Below are 27,631 nucleotides of genomic sequence, written 5' to 3' on the forward strand. Positions count from 1 at the left end.
AATAATTTGCAATATCTTTATACTCTACCAGTAGCTTGCTCAATCACCAATAGTGGTTGCACAGCTTGTGATTGGTTTAGTATTGTTGTGGGGAAAGACAGCTGTTGTCAGCAAATGATGATGTGGAGATGCCGGCGTTGGACTGGGGTAGACACAGTAAGAGGTCTGATAACACCTGACGAAGGAGCAAACCCTGAAAGCTTGTGAGTTTACTATCAAATAAATTGGTTAGACTTAAACCTGGTGTTGTCAGACCTCTTACTGTGTCAGCAAATGATTCCAGCAGCCGTGTATAGAATGAGTATGCTGCATCTCCAACTAAGTGAACCAGCTCCTGTGAGGCATTTAAATGCACAGGGCTTGTATTAAGTGATGTTCCACCTGAACTCATGGTATTTATTGTAGAGCAAGCCCGTACTGGAGCATCATAAATGCGAAAGCAAGTAGCAATTACGTTTCATTGTTGCCTGTTAAGATTGTAAAATACAAATGGACCTAGACCAAGACCTGGAATTCCTGTGGTCCTGGGATTGGAGTATGGGCTTTTTGAGAGCAGCCAGTTGTCCTTTCGAAGTCAAATTTTAAGTGAATTCTTCCCTTGGCACTTTGATGTACAATCGCAGCACCTGAACAATTGCAGTGCCTATTTCATGCCCAGTTAATCATATAACATCAAGCAAATGCGAAAGTGTACACAGAGCTCGTGGGTTTGCAGTTGGAGCAAACTTCATGTAACAACAGAGCAAAATGTGAAATCCACACAAGATGTACAGATATGTATTGATTCAGAAATTCACCACCCAGTCCCTGAGCAGGATTCCCATCCTAATGTTTTGCCTTCAGAATTAGTATCCATGAGTTGCTCCAGGTTGATCGGCGCTGCAGGGGATAAACCTTTGCCATTTTTCCATGCAAAGCAATATTTTGTCATGATCTTGCTTTTCCACTTTTGATGCAAACACACAACTTGAGCACATCTGGTCAGCAAGCCTGCAGTATATTTTCTCAACCAATACAAGATGCAATTGCACACATTCAGGCACCAACAAGATAAACTTGAAATGTTTTGCATTTATTAAACATAGCCTTGATCTGCTTACATAACATGTATAGGTTTTTTTCCAAACTTTCCCATTACCTTTACTAATGGGAGGTAATGGCATAGTGGTACTGTCATTTCACAGGTAATCCAGAGACGCAAAGTGATGCTTTGGGGACCCATGTTCTAATCCCACCACGGCAGATGATGAATTCATTAAAAATCTGGAATTAAAAGTCTAATGATGACCATGAAAACCACTGTCAATTGTTGCAAAAAACTATTTGGTTCACTAATATCCTTTAGGGAAGGAATCTGCCATCCTTACCTGGTCTGGCCTGGCCTGGTCTACACGTGACTCCAGAGCCACAGCAATGTGGCTGATTCTCAACTGCCCGCTTAAATGGCCCAAGCCACTCAATTCAAAGACAATTAGGGATGGGTAATAAATGCTGGCTCAGCCAGCGATGCCCAGATTGCATGAGCAAATATTTAAAAAAGAACAATATGACACAGAAGGAAGACATTCAGCCCATGACACCTGTGCTGCCTCTTTGATAGAGATATCCCATCTCAGGTTAATCTGTTTTCACAGATAGATCCCAGCTCTATTCAGTTGCAACCGGTCGATCTTGAACAGGGCTTTCCCATCACAGATCTGGTCCAACAGTCCCAAGAATCTGAATTACTCCCTGCTGCACCATGTCGTTGGCCATTAGCAAACTGCTAAACCTCTCTATCTCTGTTGTCTCAAGCATGTAGGACTCAGAATTGAGGAGCAATTTATTATCCCTTATTTCCAACCAAATAGATTCTGTCCTTGATCCCTCAACCATATGAAACCTCTCGTGTGCTGATTTGTTAGTCATCCCACCATCTCATTTTTCTCATCCCTTAATTTTGCTAAATATCTTGAAGCCAAGAATATTAAGTGCTTGATCGCCCCCTCCCTTCCCTATTAGACCCTGTCTCCGTTATTAACAACACAGCTTTAGTGGCAGTAGAGGTTTATATAGTCAGCTTTCTCTTTGTGTGCAGGTATTCTCACTTGTCACAATGCTGCACAGAGGTATCAGATGGCTTGAAAGTAATTTCAAAATCAGGGGGAGCTGGTTTAAATGGGCTTTCCAAGCCCAGAGGTGATTTGCACTGTTTGCTTGGCAAAAGTGTTTGTATAGCCTGAAGCTGAAGATATTCACTTTCAATCTAGCTTTCCATGGTTTAACAATTGCACTTTGAAGTTTCAATCTTTATATACAATAATTCAATCATAATTCATTGTTAAAAGCAGTATTTCTCAAACATAATGGAAAAAAATGCAATATATTGTGATTTAGATGGTTAATGTTTAGTTCTGTTTTTAACTCCGATGCAATGTTGTTGTTTCCAGTTTTTAAAATTTTTAAGATCCTGAGTTGATTAATGAGTAAAATATAATATCTATTGGCAGAAGCAACTTTTAGTGTACCCGAGACTTGAAGCTTGTGCAGTGCAGATAAACTATTCAAATTGCTTGCCAAGGAATTGTTGAAGAATGTGGTACAAGCTTTTTTTCTTTAATCTGACGAAAGTGAAAGTCTGGCAAGCAGTCACGGAAGTTTGTTGAAGTTAATCAGGCTTGAACTGAATGAAATCGAGGGTAAGCAGGCAATTCTGTCTCTCTGGTCATGGCACTTAGTGCGAAACAGCAATCAAGGCTGCTTCAACATGAAGTTAACTAAAGAGGATTAATCAGTGTATTAATGATCTGCATATTTGCATGAGTAATTGGTGTGAAAGGGACATGGATATGTGGAAGTGAAACTTTTGCATCAGAGAAGCTTGACAATGATCAGTAGTTACTTCTTGACCATCGATTCCCGGTATTGTGGATTATTCAGTATACCATGCTAAATGGTAAGCAAAGGAAATTGAGTTTCTGTCTAATTTTACTTTTAGAAATTGGATCTCTTCTTAGAAGTATGTAATTTGCGTGTATATTTATTATTGATTGCTAATTTAATCTGGGAGCTACCTGTAACTCTCAATCAATAACTTACAATTCCAGGTTTGTGTTTGATGTGGGAATCAGTGTAAATCAAAGCAGATTTGAAAAGAAATATCTCTTTCTGGTTAAAAAGCTGAACTAAGAAGGCCTTTTGCCAAAGGAACACCAACATCGCGACATAAAATTAAAGGCAGATGATACTGATTTGTAATTGAGTCTCTCAGCTTTAGTTTATTCAAGATTTTGTTTTATCTGATCATTCGCATTGTCTTCAAGCACATGGGTGAATTTTCCTCTTTAAAAGAGGATAACACTATATGTATATATCTGAAGATATACACAGATAGTTTTTGGGTCCAGATCTACTGCTAAGTTTGTATTGCTGCAAATCTGCATATTTAAAATTCATCAGTCCACAGCAAGTCTCTATACTCACTTAACTGCACGGACATTTAAATGGATATGTATAAGTACACATGTGCAAAATTTTATCTTGGCAGTCAACATTTGATGCAGATCCAGGCTGTATAAAACTTGGCGCTGGAATAAATTCTGTTGCTACAACTCAACTAATGCATAGATACATGCACCATCAGATTACAACATGCATGTAAAAGTGCATGTTGTCACAGCAACCTAAACTCCATGAGTGCTGTGTAGCATGTGGTTTGCATGTGCAACCACATGCAAATTATACGAGCAACCTGCAGAGCTATTTTTTATTTGTAACATATTGACCCCGTTATTAAGTGTGTTCATTATCACTATTTCTTAAATAACACTTCAAAATTGTTTAATTTGTGCACAATGCTATTATTTTATTTACCAGAGTACAATATTTCAATAATTTAAGCAGAGAGTTAAGAGCTTTTGTACTGATTGCATCTTATAGGTTTAACTGCAATCCAGTTCTTAACTTTGAGGGTATATTGCAAAGTGATTTATTAACAACATCCTGTGTTTCTGTACAGTAATGTTGGAATGTTACCATCATTCATGCTGGTGAGATTTTCCTATCCCACTGCAATGAACAGAAATTTGGCTGGGTGCCAAATTCTCTAACCTCACTGCAATGGGAGTGTGGCGTGAACGGCCGGTAAGATCGTGACCTAAGAGTTGGCAGTCATTCCAGCCATCGAGAATTGAATTATTTCTTATAAGTGGCTATGAATTGAAAGACATCGAATAAACATTTCTTATGAAATTGTTAGCAAAATTATAAGTATGTGGAATTGGAGGAATCTTGTGTTGGTTATGGGAGGATATGTGTTGGTAATTGATTAGGAAATAAGAGGCAGAGAGTAGGGATATAGAAGATGAACACTGATATTGGAGTGTGACAGGAATCTGTACTGTAGCCCCAGCTTTTTATCATATGTATTAATGACTTGGGTGAAACAATAAGGATATACGTCAAAGTTTAGAGATGACTTTAAGTTAGGAAGCACAGTAAGTTATATAGGCAGGAGCAGGAAGTTATAAAGAGGCACAGACAGACAATGTCAGTGGGCCAAATTGTAGCAGATTAAGTTCAAGGAGGCCATTCAATTTGTATCTAAGAGAGATAAATCAGAAGTTTCTTAACTGTGAGGGAATAAAAGGATTTGAGTGTCCGGTCATCAAAATCACAAAAAGGGTAGAGGTACAAAAAGTAATCAAAATGGTCTTTATTTCAAGAAGGATGGAATACAAAGTAGGGAAGGGAAAAACGTTAGTTAGTTTCCTTCTGGAATACTGCCTTCAGATTTTCATGAAGGATATATTGACCTCAAGGAAGGTACAGCTAAGATTTATCAGAATTAAATCAGGGCATAAAAAAATAAATTATGAAGACAAGTCACATTAGTATCTCCTTGAGTCTACAATGCTGATTTTAATTGAGGTATTAAAAGTTATAAGAATGGAATCAACAGGGTGGATATAGAGAAATCATTTCCTCTTCTGGGGATATCTAGAACAAGGGGAGCACAATTTTTAAATTAGAACACTTTTTCCACAGAAAGGGTAGCAAAAATCTGGAACACACTCTCTCTCAAAAGACTGGATGCTGGGTTAATTAAAATTGCAAGACCGACAATGAAGGATTTTTGTTAGGTAAGTGTATCAAAGGATTTGAATCAATGGTGAGTAAATGGAGTTGAGGTATAAATCAGCCATACTATGATTCAGTAGCAGAATGGGCTCAAAAGGATGAATGGCCTACTCCTCTTCCTATGTACTAAGTCAAATAAATTGTTTTCAGGATACATTTCACAGTACTGGTAAACTTATTGAAGCCAATGGATTTTGGAGTATTGGTTGTTTCTTGTCGTGCCTTTTTTTCCAGTGTTCTGTGTTTATGCTGTGCACTGACTGCCGTGTAAAAGTATGTTCAATGAGACAAAAATGCAAGCCTGTTTTGACCGCAGCTATATAAGCAGAATCCAAAATAGTTCGTGTAAACACTGCCCAATAACTGAACTCTGTCTGAGTAAAAATTGGGCTTATCCAAATCATGCAGTTCATCTAGATACAAGGAAACCACAAAACTGGAGCAACAAAATAACATAACCGAACAGTAAACTGGGATAGTTAGCATGATTATGAAAAATATTCTTTCCCTGATCCAAATTTCCCTCTGTTGGCATTAGTTCAAAGCAAATATAATCCACTTCACAGATGTCTTTCAGTCTGCACAACTTATTATTTCTTAGTAAAAAACGCAGCTGGAGCCAAATATGTTTATGTGAATTTATTTAAATCATTTCTGGCACATTAATTGCATGTTGCTTTGGATAATGCATTTTTAATTTGAGAGCAAATAAAATACATTTGTAAAAGGATAGTCAAATGTAATTTGTGCTGTTCAATTATTTTTGTCATTCGTGCAAGAGTAGGAATAAAAATGAAATATTTCAACTGTTAACTTGCGGGAATACCAATCTACATTGCTGTTTAATCTGAGCCTTACTCTGGCAGTTGCATGCATTTGGGAGATCTGTAATAAACATTTACTGGCTGTTGTGAGGTTTTCTGCAACATGGTTTTACTTGTATCCAAGCAGCCTAACTCTAACCTGGCCTTTAGCATCACAGTAAGAAATCTGACAACACCATGTTTAAGTCCAACTGATTAAGTCCATCTGCAATGGTTGCTGATGGTGCAACATGGACCCAGGATCCCTGTTGAGACCGTTCACCTGACGAAGAGGGAAACCTCGAAAGCTTGTGCGTTTACTATCAAATAAATTAGTTGAACGTAAACCTGGTGTTGTCAGACTTCTTACTGTGTTTACCCCATTCCAACGCCGGCATCGCCACATCATGTCTACTTTAGCATCACAGCATGGCAGTAACCTCATTACATCTTCAGAAAAAATAGCCAGTAAAATGTGTTGATTCTCAATGGAAACGTTGGCCAAAATACTGATAAGAGTAGGTCAATTTTCCAGAAGTTAACTCTTCAGACATCCAACCCCACTACTATTCCATAAAGCTTCACCCACTGTCTGTTCCACTTCGGTGGAAAAGATTTCTATTCCATTCTCAGGATCCACGGAGAGATAGCAGAATATGGCATTGTCTGCTTGATGAATCCAGTTAATTGATAGAACTTAAGTACATCTCTGTTAAGGATTATGTGACAATTGTTCCCACATTTCAAATTCATGTTGATGGTAAATTCCTGGGAAAATACTCCATGAAATTCCAGTTTTTCTGAAAGAGGGCTCTGCAATACTCAACCATTTTTTAAATCCTGGAATAAAAGAAACACATATCCCTTTATAAGCCCGTGGTTGCTATAAAACTCAACAGAAGATTACACATCCTTTAATCTTATTCCAGCTCACTGAATTTGTGACCACATGCTTTACACGGTACTTAGCGTGTGAAGACTTGATTGTTTGATACACATCCTGAGATTCGGACAAATGTGATGTATCAACTGCTTCTAGCACAGGAAGCCATGATGGCAGTTTCCTACTCAGATCACAGTTCCAACACTGCCATCAAAATAAACTTTGGAGTTCTGAACTGGGGTGACCAAATAGAACTGGAAGTAACAACCCATCTGCTTAGCTGTTCAGATGCCACAGCAACAAACTTTGGCACTCAAATATCCAAGCTGATTGGTGGTTTAAGTACATCCAATTGTATTAGTATTATTGTAGAATAAGTGCCAGCTAAAGCAACCAAAAGTTATGCCGATAATTTAGCATGTCCAGCGATTCCTGGATGGTAGCTACTTACAGCAATATCTACCAGTTTTTCAAGTATTTCTGCTTTCACCTAAATGCCAGAGCATCGAGATGTTGTTTCACAGAGGAGTGTTTAACTGGAATTTTCACTGATTCTTTGTGTCTGCTTCCTTTATGGAGTTTAGATTTGAAGTTTATTTATCAGTGTCACAAGAAGACTTACATTAACGCTGCAATGAAGTTACCTTGAAAATCCCACCAGTCACCACATTCGTTCAGGTACACTAAAGGAGAATTTAACATGGCCAATGCACCTAACCAGCATGTCTTTTGGACTGTGGGATAAAAACAGATTATCCAGAGGAAACCCACTCAGACTCCAAGAAAGCACGCTGACTCTGAACAGACAGTGACCCAAGCCAGGAATTGAACCTTGGCCCCTGGCACTGTGAGGCAGCAGTGCTAACCACTGCACCACCCTTGGACACAGTTAACAACAAAATCAAATTACAGTAGTTACTCTTGAACTCTCTGGTATGTCAGCAGGTGAGATGACCAAGTGAACTCCAAACCATGCTTAGAGCAGGTGAACAGTTTCTCCTCAGTGTGAGTTCGATGAGGTACATTGAGTTGAGTTGAGCTGAATCCAGTGCCACAGTAAGAGACCAGAACAGTCTGTCATCAATGTGGACATGTTGATGGAACGCCAGTTGAGAAAACTAAGCACAAATGAATTATGACACATAAAGAATGCATAGTTTGCTGACATGTTAGGGTCCTAACTCTCTTCACTCCTTTAGGTTTCAAATATTAATGTTTACAACAGAATTGCCTTTTTTGTTTCAATAATGTACTGTTTGTTAAACTGTGAGGGGATTTATTATTTATGATATTACTGGAAAGCACCCATACAACACTCCATTGTCTGTCTTTTAGTTGAGCAATTAGATTAATGTCTTTGCTAATATATGAAGAGAAATGTCATATGATTGTGTTAATCTGGCTAATGTCACTGGCAATGTTTTTTTCTTGTTACAGTGTAGTTATCTTTCTATGATAACAGGTATTTTGGTCTTTTAGGACATGTAGGTAATTAAAATCTACAATCTTATTCCAACTAATGGTAAGGGACTTTCGTCAAGAAGTGATCAAGAAAAATTAACTTTGATCATTTTAGAGAAGCTAAAGAAGGTTCACTAGACTAATTCCTGGGGGCCGCTCGGTGGCACAATTGTTAGCACTGCTGCCTAGGACCCAGGTTCAATTCTTGGCTTGAGTGACTGTCTGTGTGGAGTCTGCATCTTTCCCTATGTCTGTGCGGGTTTCCTCCGGGTGCTCCAGTTTCCTCCCATAGTCCAAAAAATGTGCTAGTTAGGCGTATTGGCCATGCTAAATTCTCCCTCAGTGTATCCAAACAGGTGCCAGAATGCAGCGACCTGGGAATTTTCACAGTAACTTCATTGCAGTGTTAATGTAAGCCTAACTTGGTTTGATTTGATTTGAGTTACTATTGTCACATGTATTAGTATACAGTGGAAAGCTTTGTTTCTTACATGCTATACAGACAAAAAAAATCATTCATCGAGAAGGAAAGGAGAGAGTTCAGAATGCAATGTTACAGTCATACTAGGTGGAGAGAAAGATCGACATAGTGCAAGGTACATCCATTCAAAAGTCTGAAGGCAGCAGGGAAGAAGCTGTCCTTGAGTCAGCTGGTACATGATCTCAAACTTTTGTATCTTTTTCCTGATGGAAGAAGATGGAAGAGAGTATGTCGAGAGTGCATGGGGTCCTCAATTATGCTGTTTGCTTTTGCAAGGCAGCAGGAAGTATAGACAGAGCCATTGGATGGGAGGCTGGTTTGCATGATGGACTGGGCTACATTCACGAACTTTTGTAGTTTCTTACAGTCTTGGGCAGAGCAGGAGCCATACAAAGCTGTGATACAACTAGAAAGACTGCTTTCTATGGTGCATCTGTAAAAGTTGGTGAGAGTCGCAGCTGATATGCCAAATTTCCTTAGTCTTTGAAGAAAATAGAGGCATTGGTGGGCTTTCTTAACCATAGTGTCAGCATGGGAGGACGAGGACAGGTTGTAGGTGATCTGGAGACCTAAAAACTTGAAGCTCTCAACCATTTCTACTTCATCTTCATTGATGTGGACAGGGGCATGTTCTCCTTTATGCTTCCTGAAGTCGATGACTATCTCCTTTATTTTGTTGACATTGTTACACTAATAAATAAACTTTAAAAAACCATGAAGAGATTGTCTTATGAGAAAAGGTTGAGCAGGTTGGGCACATACACACTGGAGTTCAGAAGAATGGGAGGTGATCTTATTAAAACATATATAATTCTGAGGGAGCTTGACAGGGTAGATGGTGAGTGGATATTGCTTGTGGGATAATGTAGAACTTGATGGAGCTGGGGGGAGTTATTAAAGAATAAGGGGTCCCCTGCTTAAGGCAATGATGTAGAGAAATTTCTCCTCTTAAAGGATTATTGATCTTTGGAGTTCTCTTCTACAGAGAGCAATGGAGGCTGGGTCATTAAATGTATTCAAACTTGAGTTGGACAGATTTTTGATCTCCGAGGGAATCAAGGATTCTGGGTGGGGGAGGTTGGGTATATACTTAGCCCCTGAGGCAGTCCCCTTAGAATCAGATATGTTTTAATAAGATCACCTCCCATTCTTCTGCCTAACCTGCTCAACCTCTCCTCATAAGACAAGGCCTTCATCCCAGGGATCAGTCTAGAGATAGACTTATGGCCACTATCACATCAACTTACTAAATGTTAGAGCAGTCATGAGGGGCCAAATGGCCTACTCCTGTTCCTATTTTTTATAAAAACATGGTTAGAATACCATCCATCTTCCAAACAGATCCTTTGAAAAGACGAAGTCATTTATCTAGCTTACTGGTCTAAGGTCTCATTTTACTCATTGCCAAGGTGGTGTCCAATGACTGAATTTCAAGTTGATTAATCTACTTTGTATTTTGCTCGGTATTTCCAACGTAGAATTTAAAAAAAACATAAACACACACACACAGTCTCTCAGTAAGGATGCAAGCCTTTGCCAGATTTAAAATGGAATTGGGTAAATATTTGAAAAGGAAAAATGTAAAAGTTTACAGGAATACAGCAGGAATTAGAGTAGAATAAATAGTTCCAGTGGAAGCACTAACATCGCCGCTGGTTTGACATGGTAAATGGGCTTTATCAGCGCTGTCATGGGTGTATGTGCATTTGAATTCTTGATCATTATGCACTGTCCTGAAAATGACCATTTCTTGTTGTGTTACTTTTCTCCAGTTTGTCCCAGGCTTGTGACCAGTGTTTCTCTGCTGTTGATGCTGATGTCTTCAGCCACATGCAAGTGCAAAGGGAAGAAGTGCAAGATTGGTGTCATCCTAGAGAATTATAAAGCAGTCGTGTTTGATGAATTAAGAAGCTTCGTATGTACATGAAACACAGTTTTTGGATTTTATGAGCATTATGAAATATGACTTCAAATAATCAGTTTACACTGGTTAGTTATACTCTCCTGTCATTTTTTTTGCAGAAAAATATCACGGGAATTTCAGAAAAGAATGAAATGCTGAAACACCCAAAAATGTTTAGCTGTCGATCAAATAAGGTACAGTTTATCAGTTATTTCCCATTACTTTGGCTCACTTATCAACTTCACTCATACTTTAGAATACTGTAATAGATTATGTGAATCGAAACACACAGGTGGATTTATTTTAAATGCATATGATTTTAAAAAAATCATTGGGTGTGAGCATTGCTGGCTGGGTCAGCACAGCCCATCCCTAATTGCCTTTGAACTGAGTTGCCGAAATTTTACTCCCTTTCCCCCCTGAGACTCAGAAGATCCCACCCGAGCCAGTGGAGAATGCCATTCTGCCAGTCCCAGAATTGAGACGGGTGAAGCTGTAAAATTCCGGCAAGTGCCTTTCTAGGTCGTTTCGGAGGGCATTTAAGAGTCAACCACATCTTTGTGGGTCTGGAGTCACGTAGGTTTAAGTTTATTTATTAGTGTCACAAGTAGGCTTACATTAACACTACAATTAAGTTACTGTGAAAATCCCCTAGTTGCCACACTCCACCTGTTTGGGTACACCGAGGGAGAATTTTAGTATAGCCAACGCACAAAACCAGCATGTCTTTTGGACTGTGGAAGGAAATCGGAGCACTGGGGGAAACCCACAAAGACACGGGGAGAACATACAGACTCCACACAGACAGTAACCCAAGCCAGGAATTGAACCTAGCTCCCTGGTGCTGTGAGGCTGCAGTGCTAACCACTGTGTCATCGTGCCACCCTCATGTAGGCAAGGCCAGTTAGGATGGAAAATTTCTTTCCCTAAAATTTATTATTAGTAAATCAGATCAACCAATCAACAATGTGATGGTTATCATTAGGTTCTTAATTCCAAATTCCATAATTATCAAGGATCTGAACTCAGGCATCCAGAACATTACCCTGTGTCTCTGGAATACTAGTCCAATGACAATACCACCTCACCACCCACCTATCCATGGAAATTTGCATTAGGATATTTATTGGATGCATATTTCAATTTTCTAAAAGCAACTTGGATTTAAATGGTATTGCTTGTGTAAAATAATGTCTCAAGGTTTTTTAAAGGGAGAAGATTGAAATTATTTTGATCTGATTTGATTTGATTTATTATTGTCACATGTATTAGTAGATAGTGAAAAGTATTGTTTCTTGCACGCTATAAAGACAAAGAATACTGTTCATTGAAAAAGGAGATGTGCAGAATATTGTGTTACAGTCATAATTAGGGTGTAGAGAAAGATCAACTTAATGCGAGGTACGTCCATTCAAAAAGTCTGATGGCAGCAGAGAAGAAGCTGTTCTTGAGTCAGTTGGTGCGTGTCCTCAACATTTTATATCTTTTTCCAATGGAAGAAGATGGAAGAAAGAATGTCCGGGGTGCACAGGGTCCTTAATTATGCTGGCTGCTTTTCCGAGACACTGGGAAGTATAGACAGTGTCAATGGATGGGAGGCTAGTTTGGGTGATGGACTGGGCTTCATTACGACCCATTGTAGTTCCTTGCAATCTTGAACAGAGCAGGAGCCATACCAAGCTGTAATACAACAGAAAGAGTGCCTTCTATGGTGCATCTGTAAAAGTTGATGACAGTCATAGCATACATGCCAAATTTCCTTAGTCTTCTGAGAAAATAGAGACATTGGTAGGCTTTCTTAACTATAGTGTTGGCCTGGAGAGACCACAACAAGTTGTTGGTGATCTGGACACCTAGAAACCTGAAGCTCTCGACCATTTCTACTTCATCCCCATTAATATAGACAGGGGTTTACAACACTATGATTCAAGTGTTGAGAGGGTTTTAAAAGGCAGGGAGATGGTTTAAAAGGTTAAGTAGTTTATGAAAATAATTCCAAGTCAATGATTGGAAAATGAGTCCACAGCTGGTGGCTGATGGATGATAAGCACTAATCTGCCAAGGAGCCCTACTGGATCTGGGTTTGGGGACCTTGGTAGGGGTGAGTCGGTGAAGGAGATGGGATCAGATTGAAAAGATGGGGGGATGAATTAAAGGAGGTGGAATGATTTAAACAAGGTCCATGAGTAGGACCTGCTGGAATATGAACTCGCTATTTGAGGCCTGTTAATGCTGCCCAGTCAGGGAGCTCTACAGAGGCATATAAAGTGGAGTGTCCAGGTCACTGGGACTCAGGGTGTATACCTGTACAGGGAAGTACCTGCCTGAGAATTGCAAACTATTGTAAATAAATCAGTTTTGGTGAAGGGACACCAGCCTATTCTAAGTTATATCAGGAGGATCACCCTGGGAAAATGTCTTAGATGTGACTAGGAGATTGGCAAAGGGGTTTCCTGGCATTGGCCCACATACTTTAAGCTGCCAGGATTCTCAGATGACATGTACTTTCTCCTGCCAGGCCTAAAATATTGGTGGGGTTGAGATGAGCCCCTTAGTTGACCATTAATTGGTGATTTAAGGGCCTTAATTGGCCCAAGGTCAGGTGGACCGCCTGTGCTTTCCTTCCTCCACCCCCCCCCCACCCCCCCCTCCCCAATAAACTTTCAGATAGTTTGGGAGTGGATGGATAGACGACAGATAGGTCACCGTTGGGTTTTATGTGTCCTGTCTGTCTTCAAACCCACCATTGGGGAGCATAAAATCCAGCCCTAAGCAATAGGCCTAGATTGACTGACAGCTGCCATTGGCTTATATGCAAAGCCTGATTGTGTACCTGAGGTAATTTTGTTCAGCCATAGGCTGAGGTGACTTTGCAGGGGATTCCAGGATAGACACAAGAGAAACTGTTTTTAGAAGCTGTCCCAAAATTGACAGCGATGGAATGGGAAGAGTTTTTGTTTGGGATGCTGAAGGTCCATATTTCCTTACATACCATGGAGCTTTACCCTCTGCGTGGGGTTTCTTCCCCCAAGGTTTTGTATCTGGAAGCCAGCCTGTCTAGCAGGACAGGTTCGCTGACAGGCAGGGAACATTCTGCCGGAGAGCGCAGCCACAGGAGCAGCTGTGTTGATGTTAGCATAGAGAGGGAATAGGCAGTTCCCATTCTGGCCTGGAGGGTTCTGATCGGTGTTCCAATCTCTGATCTCTGAACCTAGTGGATTTAGATGTCCAAATCCAAGGGCATCCGATCCCCAATTTTGGAGGGGGACAGGCAGCAGAGGTTACACTGGGGGCCGTTGTCTGTCTTAAGCTGAAGGCCTCATGAGGTTGCGGATATCTGGTTTCTGAGGGTTCAAGCAGTAAGACAAATTAAATGAGTTTCTGTCCCTCATTACAATATTTAAATAGTCAGCCTACCTCCTGGGAGTGGGTTGGTTGCCCACCTCCTGCCCCACCTCTGTTCAACCCAAAAGCAGATGGGTTGTGAGGTGGGCTTTGAGCTGTTTTGAGATGACACCTCGCCTGACACTACCCGCTTTCTGCATTGACACAGGTCAGACTGTAACTGAGAGATTCAGGATTCTCGGAGTTGGATCAGGAAGGAGAGATGTTGGAAGAGAGTGAAATGTTTAATGGTGTTGAAGTTGACAAGTATTAAAACCAAGCAAATTTTAAACTATGAAAATTTTCTACATTTGCATTTTAGGAGCAAAAGATACTTCAGTCAATTTATTGTATGACTTTATTCCTAAAAAGTCAAGTCAACTGCACTGCAACTACTGACATAGATTCAGCATTGTGCAAAATAAGTAACCAAATGGAATCTGTAATAAAATGTCACTGTAACAAAGTGCACCAGGTTGGTAACAACTCTCTATCTATAATCATTTCTTAAAAGTATTGTGATTAGCGCATTTATTCCCTATGACACTTTCTTGTTGTGTCTCTTCAGCATGTTCTCCAGTCACATTTGATCTCTTCCTATCTAAACTTATCCAGTGCTTTGAGTCTCCTCAGCTCCCGCTCTCCAAGATAGCTGGGACTGTGGTCTGTGCACCCATCTAAGACCTACCAAAATCTACAAGTAAAACTCAGTAATCCTCCTTCAGCAGCACCTTCCAAACTCACGACATCTGCCTTCTAGAAAGAGAAGGGCAGTGGACACATGGGAATGCTGCCACCTCATAGCCACTCGCCATCCTAACTTAGGAATACACCGCTGTTCTGCCACTGTCGCTGAGTCAAAATCCCAGAACTTCCTTTCCAACAACACTGCAAGTGTACCTGCACAAGATGGACTGCAGTAGTATAAGAAAATGGCCCACCACCACCTTCTCAACGGCAATTAGTATTAAATGCTGCCCTTGCCACATTCCAACAAAAAAAACCAAAATTCTGCAAGGAGATTTGTAGATTTTCATTCGGGCCTATGTTTCTGCGCCATATATTGAAGACAAGCTACAGTTCTCCAGACTGGGATCTTCAATTTCCAGACTCCTGGCTTGTAGAAATCATAGAAATTCTACAGTGCAAAAGGAGGTCATTCAACCCATCGAGTCTGCCCCAACAACAAACCACCTAGGCCCTATCCCCGTAACTCCACATATTTACCCCAATAATCCTTCTAACCTACTCATCCCAGGCTACGAAGGGGCAATTTAACATGGCCATTCAACATAGCCTCACCTGGGGTAAATCCCAGGAGGGGGATTTGTGTGGATTCCAGTGACAGAAGCTGGTCATAATGACAGTGGAGTCAAGGGAGCATATCTACCCCTCCTAGTTCCAGAGCAAGTTTCTTTTAAACAAAACGGAAGAGAAGTGTTATACCTTTCAGTGGATTTGGGATCACTGATGTGTTCCAAGTGGGAGGGCTGGGTATCTGCTCCACTAGAGTAATTTTGAGAAAGGTCCTTCAGCAGGCATTTATTTGTACAGCCAGTGCCTCCTTCCACTCACACCATTCCCAACTCCACAACTCAATTTACATATGTAAAAGGAATATAGCTTGCTTCAGCAGCTGCTGAGGGCAACTAAAAATAGCCTTGACAGACCTGGCATGTTTACACTCCATAACAGCAGATAGTTTATTTTTATTGCTCCTGTATAAGTAGGCCTGTGCCAGAGTACTAAATCTGAGTTGACAAGTCTAATACTTGCCTTTGATCCTGTACATGTTGAAGGCAAACACCTCAGATATTGCCACACCGATTGCCACACTGACTGATCTGAAGTATTAGATCTGTTTGACATTGGACTTCTAGCTTAGGTTGGCAGGTTCATTCTACCTGGCAGCATCTCCCCCTCATTCCATGAAGTCAATAATTCCATCTCCTTTTTAACCCCGTCACAGCTGGTTCCAAATAAGCATAAGCAGTCTGTGTTCTTGATTATGATGGGTACACAACACAAATAGCACTGTTTAGTTTACTGTTTATTTTATTAGTGTCACAAGTGGACTTATATTAACACTGCAATGAAGTTACTGTGAAAATCCCCTACTTGCTACACTCCAATGCTTGTTCAGATATACTGAGGGAGAATTTAGCATGGTCAATGCACCTAACCAGCACGTCTTTCGGACTGTGGGAGGAAACCGGAGCACCTGGAGGAAACCCATAGAGCCATGGGAGAACGTGCCGAATCCGCACAGACAGTGACCCAAGCCAGGAATTGACCCCGTGTTGACCCACTGTTCAGCAGCATTTGACATGAGTGGATATTACTCCCATTTTCTGGGGCACGTAAAATTGCAGCACACCCCAATTTTGTATAGGAACAGTAAGAAGTCTCACAACACCAGGTTACAGTCCAACAGGTTTACTTGGTAGCACGAGCTTTTGAAGCACTGTTCCTTCATCAGGTGAGTCCAATTTAACCTGATTTTGTGAGACTTCTTACTGCAACCACCTGAGTCCAACACCTGCATCTCCATATCTTGTATAGGGGCAGGTTGTGCCAATTTGACAGATGTTGCAAAAACTGCTCGCAGGCTCACACAACCACCAACAAAAGGTAGGATTTTGTCAATTTTCCTTTTGTTTTGTTTAAAGTAACTTCCCCCTGGAGCTAGGAAGAGTAGCTGCACTTCCCTAACCACACAGTTACTGAAATTAACCCCTCGTGATGGAATCCACACATATCCTCTTCCTGAGGGCTACTGTTGCTGAGGCAGATGTCTGGAAATTGTGTTTAGAGGATGGACAACATGTGCAACTTGTCCCCAATATATAGATGAGGCCTACAATAGGCCTGGATGAAAACCTACCCTTGTATGTGTTATTTGCCTGGAGAGTTGATTGCTGTGGAAAATACGGATTGCTGTATTGTGCATTTGACATGTTCAAATAAGTATATTGTTTTCAAGGAGATAGCCCTAAAGTTTTATTTTGCTTGGTTATGATCATTCTGATCCAAAGGTGCCAATGTCAATGTGAAAAGAGTCTGCTATTCACCATTATTCTTACCCCATACTGTGATGAGCCACAAATTCACCATAGAATTCAATGTTGCAATAGGAGGCCATTCAGCCCATCGGTCCTGCACCGATCATAATCCCACTCAGGCTCTATTCCCATAATCACATGCCTTTACCTTAGGTAGTCCTCCTGACACTAAGGGGCAATTTATCATGGCCAATTCACCTTAAACCACACATCTTTGGACTATGGGAGGAAACCAGAGCACCCGGGGGAAACTCGCGCAGGCACAGCAAGAACGTGCAGACTCCATACAGATAGTGGCTCAATATAGGAATTGAACCTAAGTTCCTGGCACTGTGAGGCAGCAATGCTAACAACTGTGCCACTGTGCCAGACCAAAATATAATGCCATGATATAAGGACTATAATGGATAAATTAGGATGCATGACTTTCCTCTTCAACCTTAATGAACTTATAAAATGTAATTGAAGGATTTTAGAAGTTAATTTAGAAGAGTAAGAGGCAACTTGATTGAAACATATAAGATCCTGAGAGGGCTTGGCAGGGTCAATATTTCCTCTTGTGGGAGAATCTAGTACTAGGGACCACTGTTTCAAAATAAGGGGTCATCCATTTAGGACAGAAATGAGAGGTCCTGCTCAGAAAGGACAGTAGGACTAGGGGGCACAGCCTCAAAATAAAGGGGGGGGGGCGGTTTAGAACAGAGTTGAGGAAGAACTTCTTCACTCAAAGGGTGGTGAATCTCTGGAATTCTCTGCCCGTTGAAGTGGTGGAGGCTACCTCGCTAAATATTTTTAAGACGCAGGTTGATGGGTTTTTGATAAGAGAGGGGATTAAGGGTTATGGGGAGAGGGCGGGAATGTGGAACTGAGCCAAGACAGGTCAGCCATGATCTTATTGAATGGCGGGGCAGGCTCGAGGGGCTAGTTGGCCTACTCCTGCTCCTATTTCTTATGTTCTTATGTTCTTATGACTCTTTCTCTCAGGAGGTTGTGAGTCTTCGGAATTCTCTTTCTCAAAAGATGGTGGAAGTAGAGTCTTTGAATATTTTTATAGGAGAGATAGACAAATTCTTGATAAGCAAGAGGGTAAAAGGCTATTGTAGGTCAGCAGGAATGTGTTGAGGTTACAATCAGAAGAGCCATGACCTTGCTGAATGGCGGAGCAGGCTCGAGGGGCTGAGTGGCCTACTCCTGCTTTTAATTCATATGTTTCTATTTTAAGCAGCTCCGAATCTCTAGATTCAACATTTACATGATGTTATCATTATTATTTTCATCTAGCATAATCCCTGTTTTACCCATAAAAATATTGAATAACCTGTCCTCTTCCTTTATCTTTTAGCAGTTGAATAGAAACACGAGATGTAGCACTCATCAATCTAGCCACAACAAAAGAGGCAAGAAACACAGAAAAGTAAAAGCAAGGAAAGGAAACAAAGAACAACTGAGAATAATCTCAAATTTGTACTTGTGTTGGGAAAAATTATTTGTTGGGCCCTGTCAGAGCTGCACCAGGATAAGATGAAAATCAACCTAACCACTTTTCCTTTGGCTTGAACGACTAACATTTAACAGTGTTGCTTCCCTATCTGTTCACGATCGCCCTATTTTCATTCCACGTATTAAATGACTTCTAAAATGTAATATATTTCCTGGTGTGAGATGTTGTACAAAGATTTGTGTCTGTTGGCGTATTTTTTGTAACTCGTACAGTGATCAGATACTTTGGCATGGGGAAAATCTAGATACTCAATGTCCAGAATTTGCAGGGTTTGAATATCTGGCCACTTTTTTTCTGCTCTCACCCTTCAACTCAAAATATTTTGCATTGCACATTGCCATAAGTTCCAGCTGATAGTGGCATGGTGAGGCCAACAGGGCATCTATGATCTTGGTGAGTGATGGGACAAACAGTGCATCTCCTTAACCAAGGAGATTTAAGGATTGAGGGAAAAAGGGGAATGACAGGAGGAAACAAGGCAAATTAGAGTCAAATCAGACACAGAGAGAACAAAAGTGGGCAAGAAAGATTAGTCTGAGAGAAAACAAAAGGACAAAGTGAAAGTAAACTAAATTTATAAAACATTGATTTAAAAATGTGAAAAAAATCTAAGTTACAACCTGCAGAAATGGGAATCCACAAGTTGAATTGTTCCCTTAATAGCTGGACAGATTAAATGGCGTTGCATGTACATTAAGGAGCATGATGGCACAGTAGTTAGCACTGCTGCCTTACAATGCCAGGGACCCGGGTTTGTTTTCTGATTTGGGTCACTGTCTTTATACATTCTCCCCGTGTCTGCGTGGGTTTCCTCCAGGTGCTCCGGTTTCCTTCCACAGTCCGAAAAGATGTGTGGTTAGGTGCATTGGTCATGCTAAATTCTCCCCTGAACAGACGTCGGAATGTGGCGACTAAGGGATCTTCACAGTAACGTAATTGCAGTGTTAATGTAAGCCTACTTGTGATACCAATAAATAATAAAGCTCTTCTTAAAAGTGTCCTTAGGTTGTTAATTACCAGCTACAACTTCCTGAACTAAGTTTAATTAATAATTAATGTGAAATACAACAATTTCTTGAAATTCAAGGAAAAGTTGATGGTGAGATTGCTTTTTGTGAAGCTGAGTGCCTGGGCTATTGCTGGACAATTTACACACTACTGATTTGGAATTATTTTCCCAGCAAATTCTGGTCTAATATATGGTTGTACAGCAATGGCGCTCATTGCTGATTAAGTACTATTTAGCGTTATTATATCCATAAAGTACGTTGTCATAAGTGGCATTCCTCAATACTAACATGCAGGCAACATCTTGAAATGACCATATGACAATCTGGTACAGCAAATGTTACAATTTTTCAAGAAATTGAACCTAATGGTAACATTGTGCTTCAGGCAGCTAAGCATTTGAATCCATCAGAAGATCACAGACTTCTGATACTTAACCTCACATTTTTAATAGACGAAAGCAGTTCTCAACTGAGGTGCTAAATGAAACATTTAATGGTAGGAGTAAAATATAGCGGTATATTAATCACTATTTAAAAGGCTTCTCAAAATAGGGAATTCTGGAATTTTATAGATAACTGTATTAAGTATTTGTGTCGTAATCGCCTCAATTCTACTGTTTTTTGATGTTTATTATGAAGTAACAGCGATCATAAGTGTGCATTTCTTTAGCCATCTTATCTTACTAGCTGATGCAGTTGGTGAAGATGGATATTTCATCACTGCGGAAATTATGGAAGTAAAGCAATAATGTGAACATAAAGATTAAAGGATAAATCATGGAGTGTGCTACTTTGGTCAGATTAATTCCTAAATAAGCTTCCTTTAACAGAAATGCATCAGTTACTTAATGGCTGGGATTCTCCAGCTGTTCATACCCCACCACTATTGCCAGCGAGAACAGAGAATTTGGCGCTCAGCCAAAACTCTGTTGCCTGTAGTGGGACTGGAGAATCCCAGCTGCGGGTGAAGTCAGAGAATCTGGTCCAACATGTATTAAATTTCTGCTGTACTTTCAAAGCTCTTTGTGCACTTATCAAAATAATACTGTATGCATTTGTATTATGTCAGTTTAATAGACCCACATGCAAATACAACTTAAACCTATGTGTACTTCAGTGACTTTACCTCAGGGCAGGAGATAGATTGCTGTTTTTTGCATCCTATGGTTTCAAATTTCAGACTCTTCAGTGTAATTGATAGTCATTACATGACTTGCAATGTTATTTGATTTGATTTATTATTGTCACGTATTAGTATACAGTGAAACATGTTGTTTCTTGCTTGCTAAATAGGCAAAGCATACTGTACATAGAGAAGGAAAGGAGAGAGTGCAGAATGTACACACATAGCTAGGATGTAGAGAAAGATCAACTTAATGCGAGGGAGGTTCATTCAAAATTCTGATGGCAGTATGGAAGAAGTTGTTCTTGAGTCAGCTGGTATGTGTCCTTAGACTTTTGTAACTTTTTTCTGATGGAACAAGATGGAAGAGAGTATGTCCGGGGCGCATATGATTATGCTGGCTGCTTTTCCAAGGCAACGGCAAGTATAGACAGTGTCAATGGGTGGGAGGCTGGTTTGAGTGATGGGCTGGGCTTTGTTCACAACCTTTTGTAGTTTCTTGCAGTCTTGGACAGAACAGGAGCCATACCAAGCTGTGATACAACCAGGAAGAATGCTTTCCATATTTGAAGTTGGTGAGAGTTGTAGCGGACATGCCAAATTTCCTTAGTCTTCTGAAAAAGTGGAGGCGCTAGTGGGCTTTCTTAACTATAGTGTTGGCATGGAGGGACCAGGACAGGTTGTTGGTGATTTGGACACCTAGAAACTTGAAGCTCTTGATCTACTTCATCCCCATTGGTGTAGACAGGGCCACTTCCTTCACTACAGTTCCTGAAGTCAATGAATATCTCCTTTGTTTTGCTGACATTGAGGGAGAGATTATTGTTGTTGCACCGGTTCATCAGGTTCTTTATCTCTTTCCTGTACTGTGTCTCATCATGATTGAGATCTGACCCACTATGGTGGTGTCATCAGCAACCTTGAAAATCAAGTTGGAGGGGAATTTGGCCGTATGGTCAGAGTGTAAAAGGAGCATAATAAGGGGCTGAGAGTACAACCTTGTGGGGCAACCAGTGTTGAGGATGATCATGGAGGGGGTGTTGTTGCCTATCCTTACTGATTGCAGTCTGTAGGTTAGGGAGTTCAGGATCCAGTCACAGAGGGAGGAGCCGAGCCCCAGGCAATGGAGTTTGAAGATGAGTTTCGTAGGAATAATAATGTTGAAGCCTGAGCTGTGGTTGATTAATAGGAGTCGGACATAGGTGACATAGGTTATAAAGTATGTTATAAATTATTCTTTTAAGTTTTGTCTCTTAAAACTAGTTCACTGAATTGAGCAACATATATGATGTCAGCAGTATTTATGCAGTAACATATATTTCAATGCACTTCCCACACAATGTGCAGAATCTTGTCAAGGTGTTGGGTATCTTACCTGATAGTGGGAGAGCCGGTGAAAGCCTCAGGCTGCCTTTCCTTGGGAAGGCCTGCCAAATCACGCACCAATCAGGCAGTGAAAAGGCTGGCAGTGGGCCTTCCACTGGAATCAAGACCTCCTGAAATGTCTATCAAGAGTTGCCAGGCATTCCAAGGCTGGTAGCTCTTGGACTGAGCAGCCCCACTTGGGAGTTGCTGCTGTTGGAAGAACAGAAACCAAAGTCCCAAAATTGCAGAGCAGCCTAGGCCATAAATGAAGGCAATGGCCTAGTGGTACTATTGCTTGATTGTTAATCCAAAAACTCAGCTAATATTTTGGGGACCCAAATTCAAATCCCGCCACAGTAGATGGTGGAATTTGAATTCAATTAGAAAAAATCTGGACTTAAGAATCTACTGATGACCATGAAACCATTGTGATGTTGAAAAAAATTCATTTGGTCATTAACATCCTTTCGGGAAGAAATTTGCTGTTCTTACCTGGTATCAACTACATATGATTCTAGAGCTACGGCAATGTGGTTGACACTCAACTGCCCTTGGGCAACTAAGGATGGGCAATCAATGCTGGCCGGCCAGTGATGCCCACGTCCCAGGAATAAATAAAAGTAAGCAGTGTGGGAGGTGGCATTTGTGGAATGTGGGAAGGGTCACAGGAGAGGATTGTTAGGTGGTTGGCATCAAGGGCAGGAGGGCAGTTTTCAGAAGACACCATCTCTCCATTTCCCAATGTTCAGTCCTTCAATCAGACACTAGGCAGGGTTTTCTGGCCCAAAACCAAAAAACCCCACACGAGGTCAACAGACCTTTCCATGGTCTGCCCTCTGCCTGCTATGATTCCCTGGGGGAGGCAGAATGGGAAAATTCACCCCACTAAGTGCTTTTCATTGAGGGATCCCTGCCTCAGGGTAACAAGCTGGCTACACTAGTTTTTACTGCCATGCACATCACATGGCGATGGGCCCACCTGCAGCTCAGTTAAAATCAGCAATGGCAAGATGAGGCTGTTGGATTGATATTAATTAGCACTTAAGGGCCTCAATTAGGAGTGGGGCTTTTATGCCCCTATCCTGATTTTGTCAGGGATAGTAAGGCAGTGGGGCTCAGTTATGCCTGCTTAATTAAATACCACCAACAAGGTCATCGCCAGAGACAACAGAATATTCCATCCGATACGTCTGCAAAATAAGATTCTATCGGTGACATAGAACCATAGAATTCCTGCAGTGCAGAAAGAAGCCATTTGGCCCATCGAGCCTGCACCAACAACAATCCCAACCTGGCCCTATCCCTGCAACCCCAAGTATTTCCCCGTCAAATCTCCCTGACACTAAGGGACAATTGAGCATGGCCAATCAACCTAACCTGCGCATCTTTGGAGTCTGTGAGGAAACCCGAGCAACTGGAGGAAAACCATGCAGACACGGGGAGAATGTGCAGACTCAACACAGGCAGTCACCCAATGCCAGAATTGAACCCAGGTCCCTGGCGCTGTGAAGTAGCAGTGCTAACCACTGTGCCACATGCCGCCAAATCACTGTGCCATTATATATTGCTCCAGTGCAGTAAAGCCTACCCTAAGATGCAATGGGGAAGACTTCACAGCACCAAAAAGTGTATGAGTGTAAGAGAATCATTGCAATATACTTAAAATGTTCTCACCCACCACATACCCCTGTCCATGATCGAAAATCTTCCAGTTTAAGAAAACATTTTGGCTTTTAAGTATCAGGAAAGTGGAAAGCACACAGTAGGTGTGATATTAACCTATATAAACTTTCTCAGGATTTTTATCAAGAGATTTCATTTTGAAAGTCTGCCATATATAAGCTGGATGATAATAGTTTTCTATGATTTTTTGAAACCCAGGATACAAAATGGAGCTGCAACTGACATCTTTGTTGAAACACATAAACAAGCAATAAGTTATTTTCTGTCCGTATCTGGGCAAAATACATTTTAGATTAGCATTTACCAATTTGAGAAAATGCAAATACAATGCTTTTTGAAGTAATTCAATTTACATGAAGCACGTTGTAACTTTCATGAGAGTTGGTATAAAATATCTTTCTTTATTGTTGAAAACCGTACAAGAAAAACTGTATATTTGTACAAAATCACCAGTCGAAAAATTTGAACAAATATTAGGTATTTGCTTAACCACTTACAACCATCTTAATGGGTCATTACATGTTTTGTATGCAGAGATAGCAATTACGAAACAAGTAAATATAGTAGCATAATGGTTATGTTACTGGGCCTATAACCCAGAGGCCTGGACTAACAAACCAAAGAATGTCAGTTTTCTAAATAAGCACCTGATTTCAAGCTGGAAATTATAAACATTCAATTGGATCATCCATGTTCCCCCTTTACACAAGAACCCATAGTTCTCATATTGGCTTATATTTGATTCCAGTCCCACAACAACATGTTCAAGTGTGTGTTTGTAACCTAACAATGGAATTTCTTTAAATCATTCTCATAATCACCCGGTGCTATTTCACAGGATGTCCTGAACAATCTGAATAATGAGCTTTGTGATTCAATGAGCTGATGCTAATGTGATTTTGATTTGATTTGATTTATTACTATCACATGTATTAGTATACAGTGAAAAGTATTGTTTCTTGTGCGCTATACAGACAGAGCATACCGTTCATAGAAAAGGAAAGGAGAGAGTGCAGAATGTAGTGTTATAGTCATAGCTAGAGTGTAGAGAAAGATCAACTTAATGCAAGGTTGATCCATTCAAAAGTCTGATGGCAGCAGGGAAGAAGCTGTTCTTGAGTCGGCTGATACGTGACTTCAGATTTTTGTAGCTTTTTTCCCAAAGGAAGAAGTGGAAGAGAGAATGTCTGGGTGCGTGGGGTCCTTAATTATGTTGGCTGCTTTGTCGAGGCAGCTGGAAGTGTGGACAGAGTCAATGCATGCGAGGCTGGTTTGCGTGATGGATTGGGTTACATTCACAATCTTTTATAGTTTCTTGCGGTCTTGGGCAAAGCAGCAGCCATACCAAGCTGTGATACAACCAGAAAGAATGCTTTCTGTGGTGTATCTGTAAAAGTTGGTGAGAGTTGTAGCAGACATGCCAAATTTCCTCTGTCTTCTAAGAAAGTAGAGGCGCTGTGTGCTGTGCTCTGGTTTGTTATTGTATTATTGCCATACTTTGAGAGGATATCTAGAGGAAAGGGATAAAGTTACAGCTTGCTCACAGAAGAATGTTACATCTTCAATTTGTGCTCTTTAATCTGTGTGCCTCTTGATTCCATCAGAAAATAACAGGCTGATAGCTGGTACAATCTTCGAAATAAATGTTGATTTTAATGGATGATTAATTCAAATATGTTCCTTGCTTGTCATTTTGGCAGAGGCATTGGTTTATTTGAAATTGACAGTGTTAAATTTCTGGAATGGAATCAAAGCCTGCAATCATTTTGAGCTTATAATATTTCATATATATTGCGCTCTTTCTTGCGCTGGGAATAATTTGGTTAAATGTTTAATTTCCACAATTATCCACTGTTAGAGATGAAGTCATTATTGACTTCCCCAAAGTGAGAAATAGGATTCGTTGTGCTTTGACCCACATGCAGTGGAACACTTTATGATTGCCCTTTCAAAAAAATTTTTCATCTGGTTCATATTGATTTAATAGGATCCTGAGGACACCAACATGTATACAGTGTCCTGGAAATAGTTATGACAGGAAATATTCTACTCCACACAATTCACCGTTGAGAATTCACACCCTTTTGCAGGTTATTAAGAATTGAGATTATACCATTCACCTTTGGCACCAGCATGCAGCCAGCTACCTGGAAGGGAAGTCGGTTGCCATGGGGACCCAATTTCAATAAGCGACCCTTATATTTTCACATTTACTTGCCTTGCCTTCATACATTTTTTTCCTCCTCATCCCAGTCATGAAAAGGATGTGGTTGTGGTAAAAAGACAGGATGCAAATAATAGAAGGTTGAAAACTGACTGAAAAGTGGCAGCCTGATAAATTGGATCTCACGCACTAATAGGCTAATGATGCCTGATGTTTTTTTCTGGATCGTCCTCTACAACACAACGCAGTATCCAATGTAGTTTGCTAGTACAAGCTGCAAAGATTTGGTACGTTGTGTAGAATTTGGAGCCCATTCAGATTTTCACGTTAATTACCTTTGGCCTATATACTGGAAAATGTTAAATGGCATACACAATATTTCAGCCAAAGCACATAATGAAAGACAGGCATGAACAAGGAACAAGTGTTTGTATAAAAATTCAGAATAAACAACAACCCCTACACGCTCGGATCATGCGTCATTTCTTCTTATTAATAAAGCATGGTAATCCAATCATATTAAACTCCTGGCTGATATATTTTATACTGTTGATTTTCAAACATTTCCTTCATTTGTTTTGATTGTGCAAACATGTTTGAACATTATCCCTTAGAATGCTGAACATTGCCATTAACTTTCGCATTTAGGCATCTCAGTACATGCCTATAGGTTGTCTCTTTTTTTATGTGAGATCCAAACAAGTGATCTGTTGAAGCTGGCAGAAAGTAAAGATTCCAGTTGTCTTTGATCCAATTTTTTGACCTAAAATACATCCAGCAAACCCTTTTCTCATTTTGCTAATTGAGGAAGAAATTGTTTGTCAGATTTCACATAAATCTAAATTAGACAAAATGCTTCCAATGCAACATGTAAACTGTTATCGTAAATGTTGTCATCCTACTCAAAGACATAAGCCAAAACATAAGGCAAGATTTTGAATTGATGAATGTAATCTGGTCTGGCATGTACTTGGCTGGCATTGTGGAGGATGGGGATATGAAGTAGTTTTACAGAATTCACAGACCTATCCATCCTTTTATTTCATTATCTGACCATCAAAACTTTGCATTCAAGATATTCCATCACTTCTCAACTTTTGACATTGAAGATCAGATGTCACGCTCAAAAGCATCGCACTGAATATGAATTAACATTTATACTTGTTATAAAAAAATGGTGTGTCTTGCCTTTTTTATTCAAAAGTTGTCAACAGTGTCCGTGTTTCTTCATTAATTTGTATTTGCACCTGGTGATGCCTGTGCTGTTCTATTTTTAAAAAAGACTTTTATTAATATTTAGCCGATGACACTTCAGGGCAGCATGGTAACACAATGGTTAGCACTGCTGTCTCACAGTACAGGGACCCAGGTTCAATTCCAGCCTCGGGTGACTGCAGTGCAGAGTTAGCACATTCTTCTGTGTGGGTTTCCTCTGGTTGAACTTGTTTTCTCCCACAGTCCAAAGATGTGCTGGTTAGGTAGATTGGCCATGCTAAACTGATCCTTAAGACCAGAGAGATCAGCAGGATAAATACATGGGGTTATGGGGATAGGGCCTGAGTGAGACTGGTATTTCATTATCTGACCATCAAAACTTTGCATCTAAGATATTCCATCACTTCTCTCAAGTTTTGACATTGAAGATCAGATGTCACCTTCAATAGCATCGCATTGAATATGAATTAAATTT

The 27,631-nt window shown here is 40.4% G+C and overlaps 1 protein-coding gene and 1 long non-coding RNA gene across 7 annotated transcripts in view; one reads left to right on the forward strand and one right to left on the reverse strand.

Annotated features, from left to right (window-relative positions):
* The window catches only part of LOC145353916 (uncharacterized), a 58,908-nt gene that overhangs the window by 2,865 nt on the left and 28,412 nt on the right, over nt 1-27,631 (reverse strand). For 2 of the 4 annotated variants that reach the window (XR_013888778.1, XR_013888775.1), the window contains one exon: nt 21,913-25,287. The exons of 1 other annotated variant lie outside the window; for it this stretch is intronic. This is a non-coding gene — a long non-coding RNA (uncharacterized LOC145353916). Of the gene's footprint in view, nt 1-5,763; nt 6,762-21,912; nt 25,288-27,631 lie in introns of those variants that run through there. One more of the 4 variants, XR_013888777.1, reaches the window with a different exon arrangement.
* On the forward strand, nt 2,714-20,204 carry LOC145353915 (uncharacterized). 3 transcript variants are annotated; one of them, XM_080204895.1, is made up of 5 exons: nt 2,714-2,935; nt 10,519-10,661; nt 10,769-10,843; nt 14,356-14,508; nt 18,438-20,204. In XM_080204895.1, exons 1-5 carry the CDS (start codon nt 2,926-2,928, stop codon nt 18,618-18,620), a joined length of 564 nt encoding a protein of 187 aa, XP_080061021.1. In that variant the 5' UTR covers nt 2,714-2,925; the 3' UTR covers nt 18,621-20,204. The 3 variants fall into 3 exon arrangements, with proteins under 3 accessions (XP_080061021.1, XP_080061023.1, XP_080061022.1); XM_080204896.1 differs by lacking the exon at nt 2,714-2,935 and adding an exon at nt 5,033-5,120; XM_080204897.1 differs by lacking the exon at nt 14,356-14,508.

This window comes from Carcharhinus amblyrhynchos, chromosome 16 (genome assembly GCF_965287045.1).
Source record: "Carcharhinus amblyrhynchos chromosome 16, sCarAmb.v2.hapA, whole genome shotgun sequence".
NCBI lineage: Eukaryota > Metazoa > Chordata > Chondrichthyes > Carcharhiniformes > Carcharhinidae > Carcharhinus > Carcharhinus amblyrhynchos.

Excerpts from the sequence above, each read along its gene's own strand:
- LOC145353915 (XM_080204895.1), top strand. Across the intron at positions 10,662-10,768 it reads TTGATGAATTAAGAAGCTTC|AAAAATATCACGGGAATTTC; the intron begins GTATGTACATGA and ends TTTTTTTTGCAG. Across the intron at positions 14,509-18,437 it reads ACTGTAACAAAGTGCACCAG|CAGTTGAATAGAAACACGAG; the intron begins GTTGGTAACAAC and ends TTTATCTTTTAG.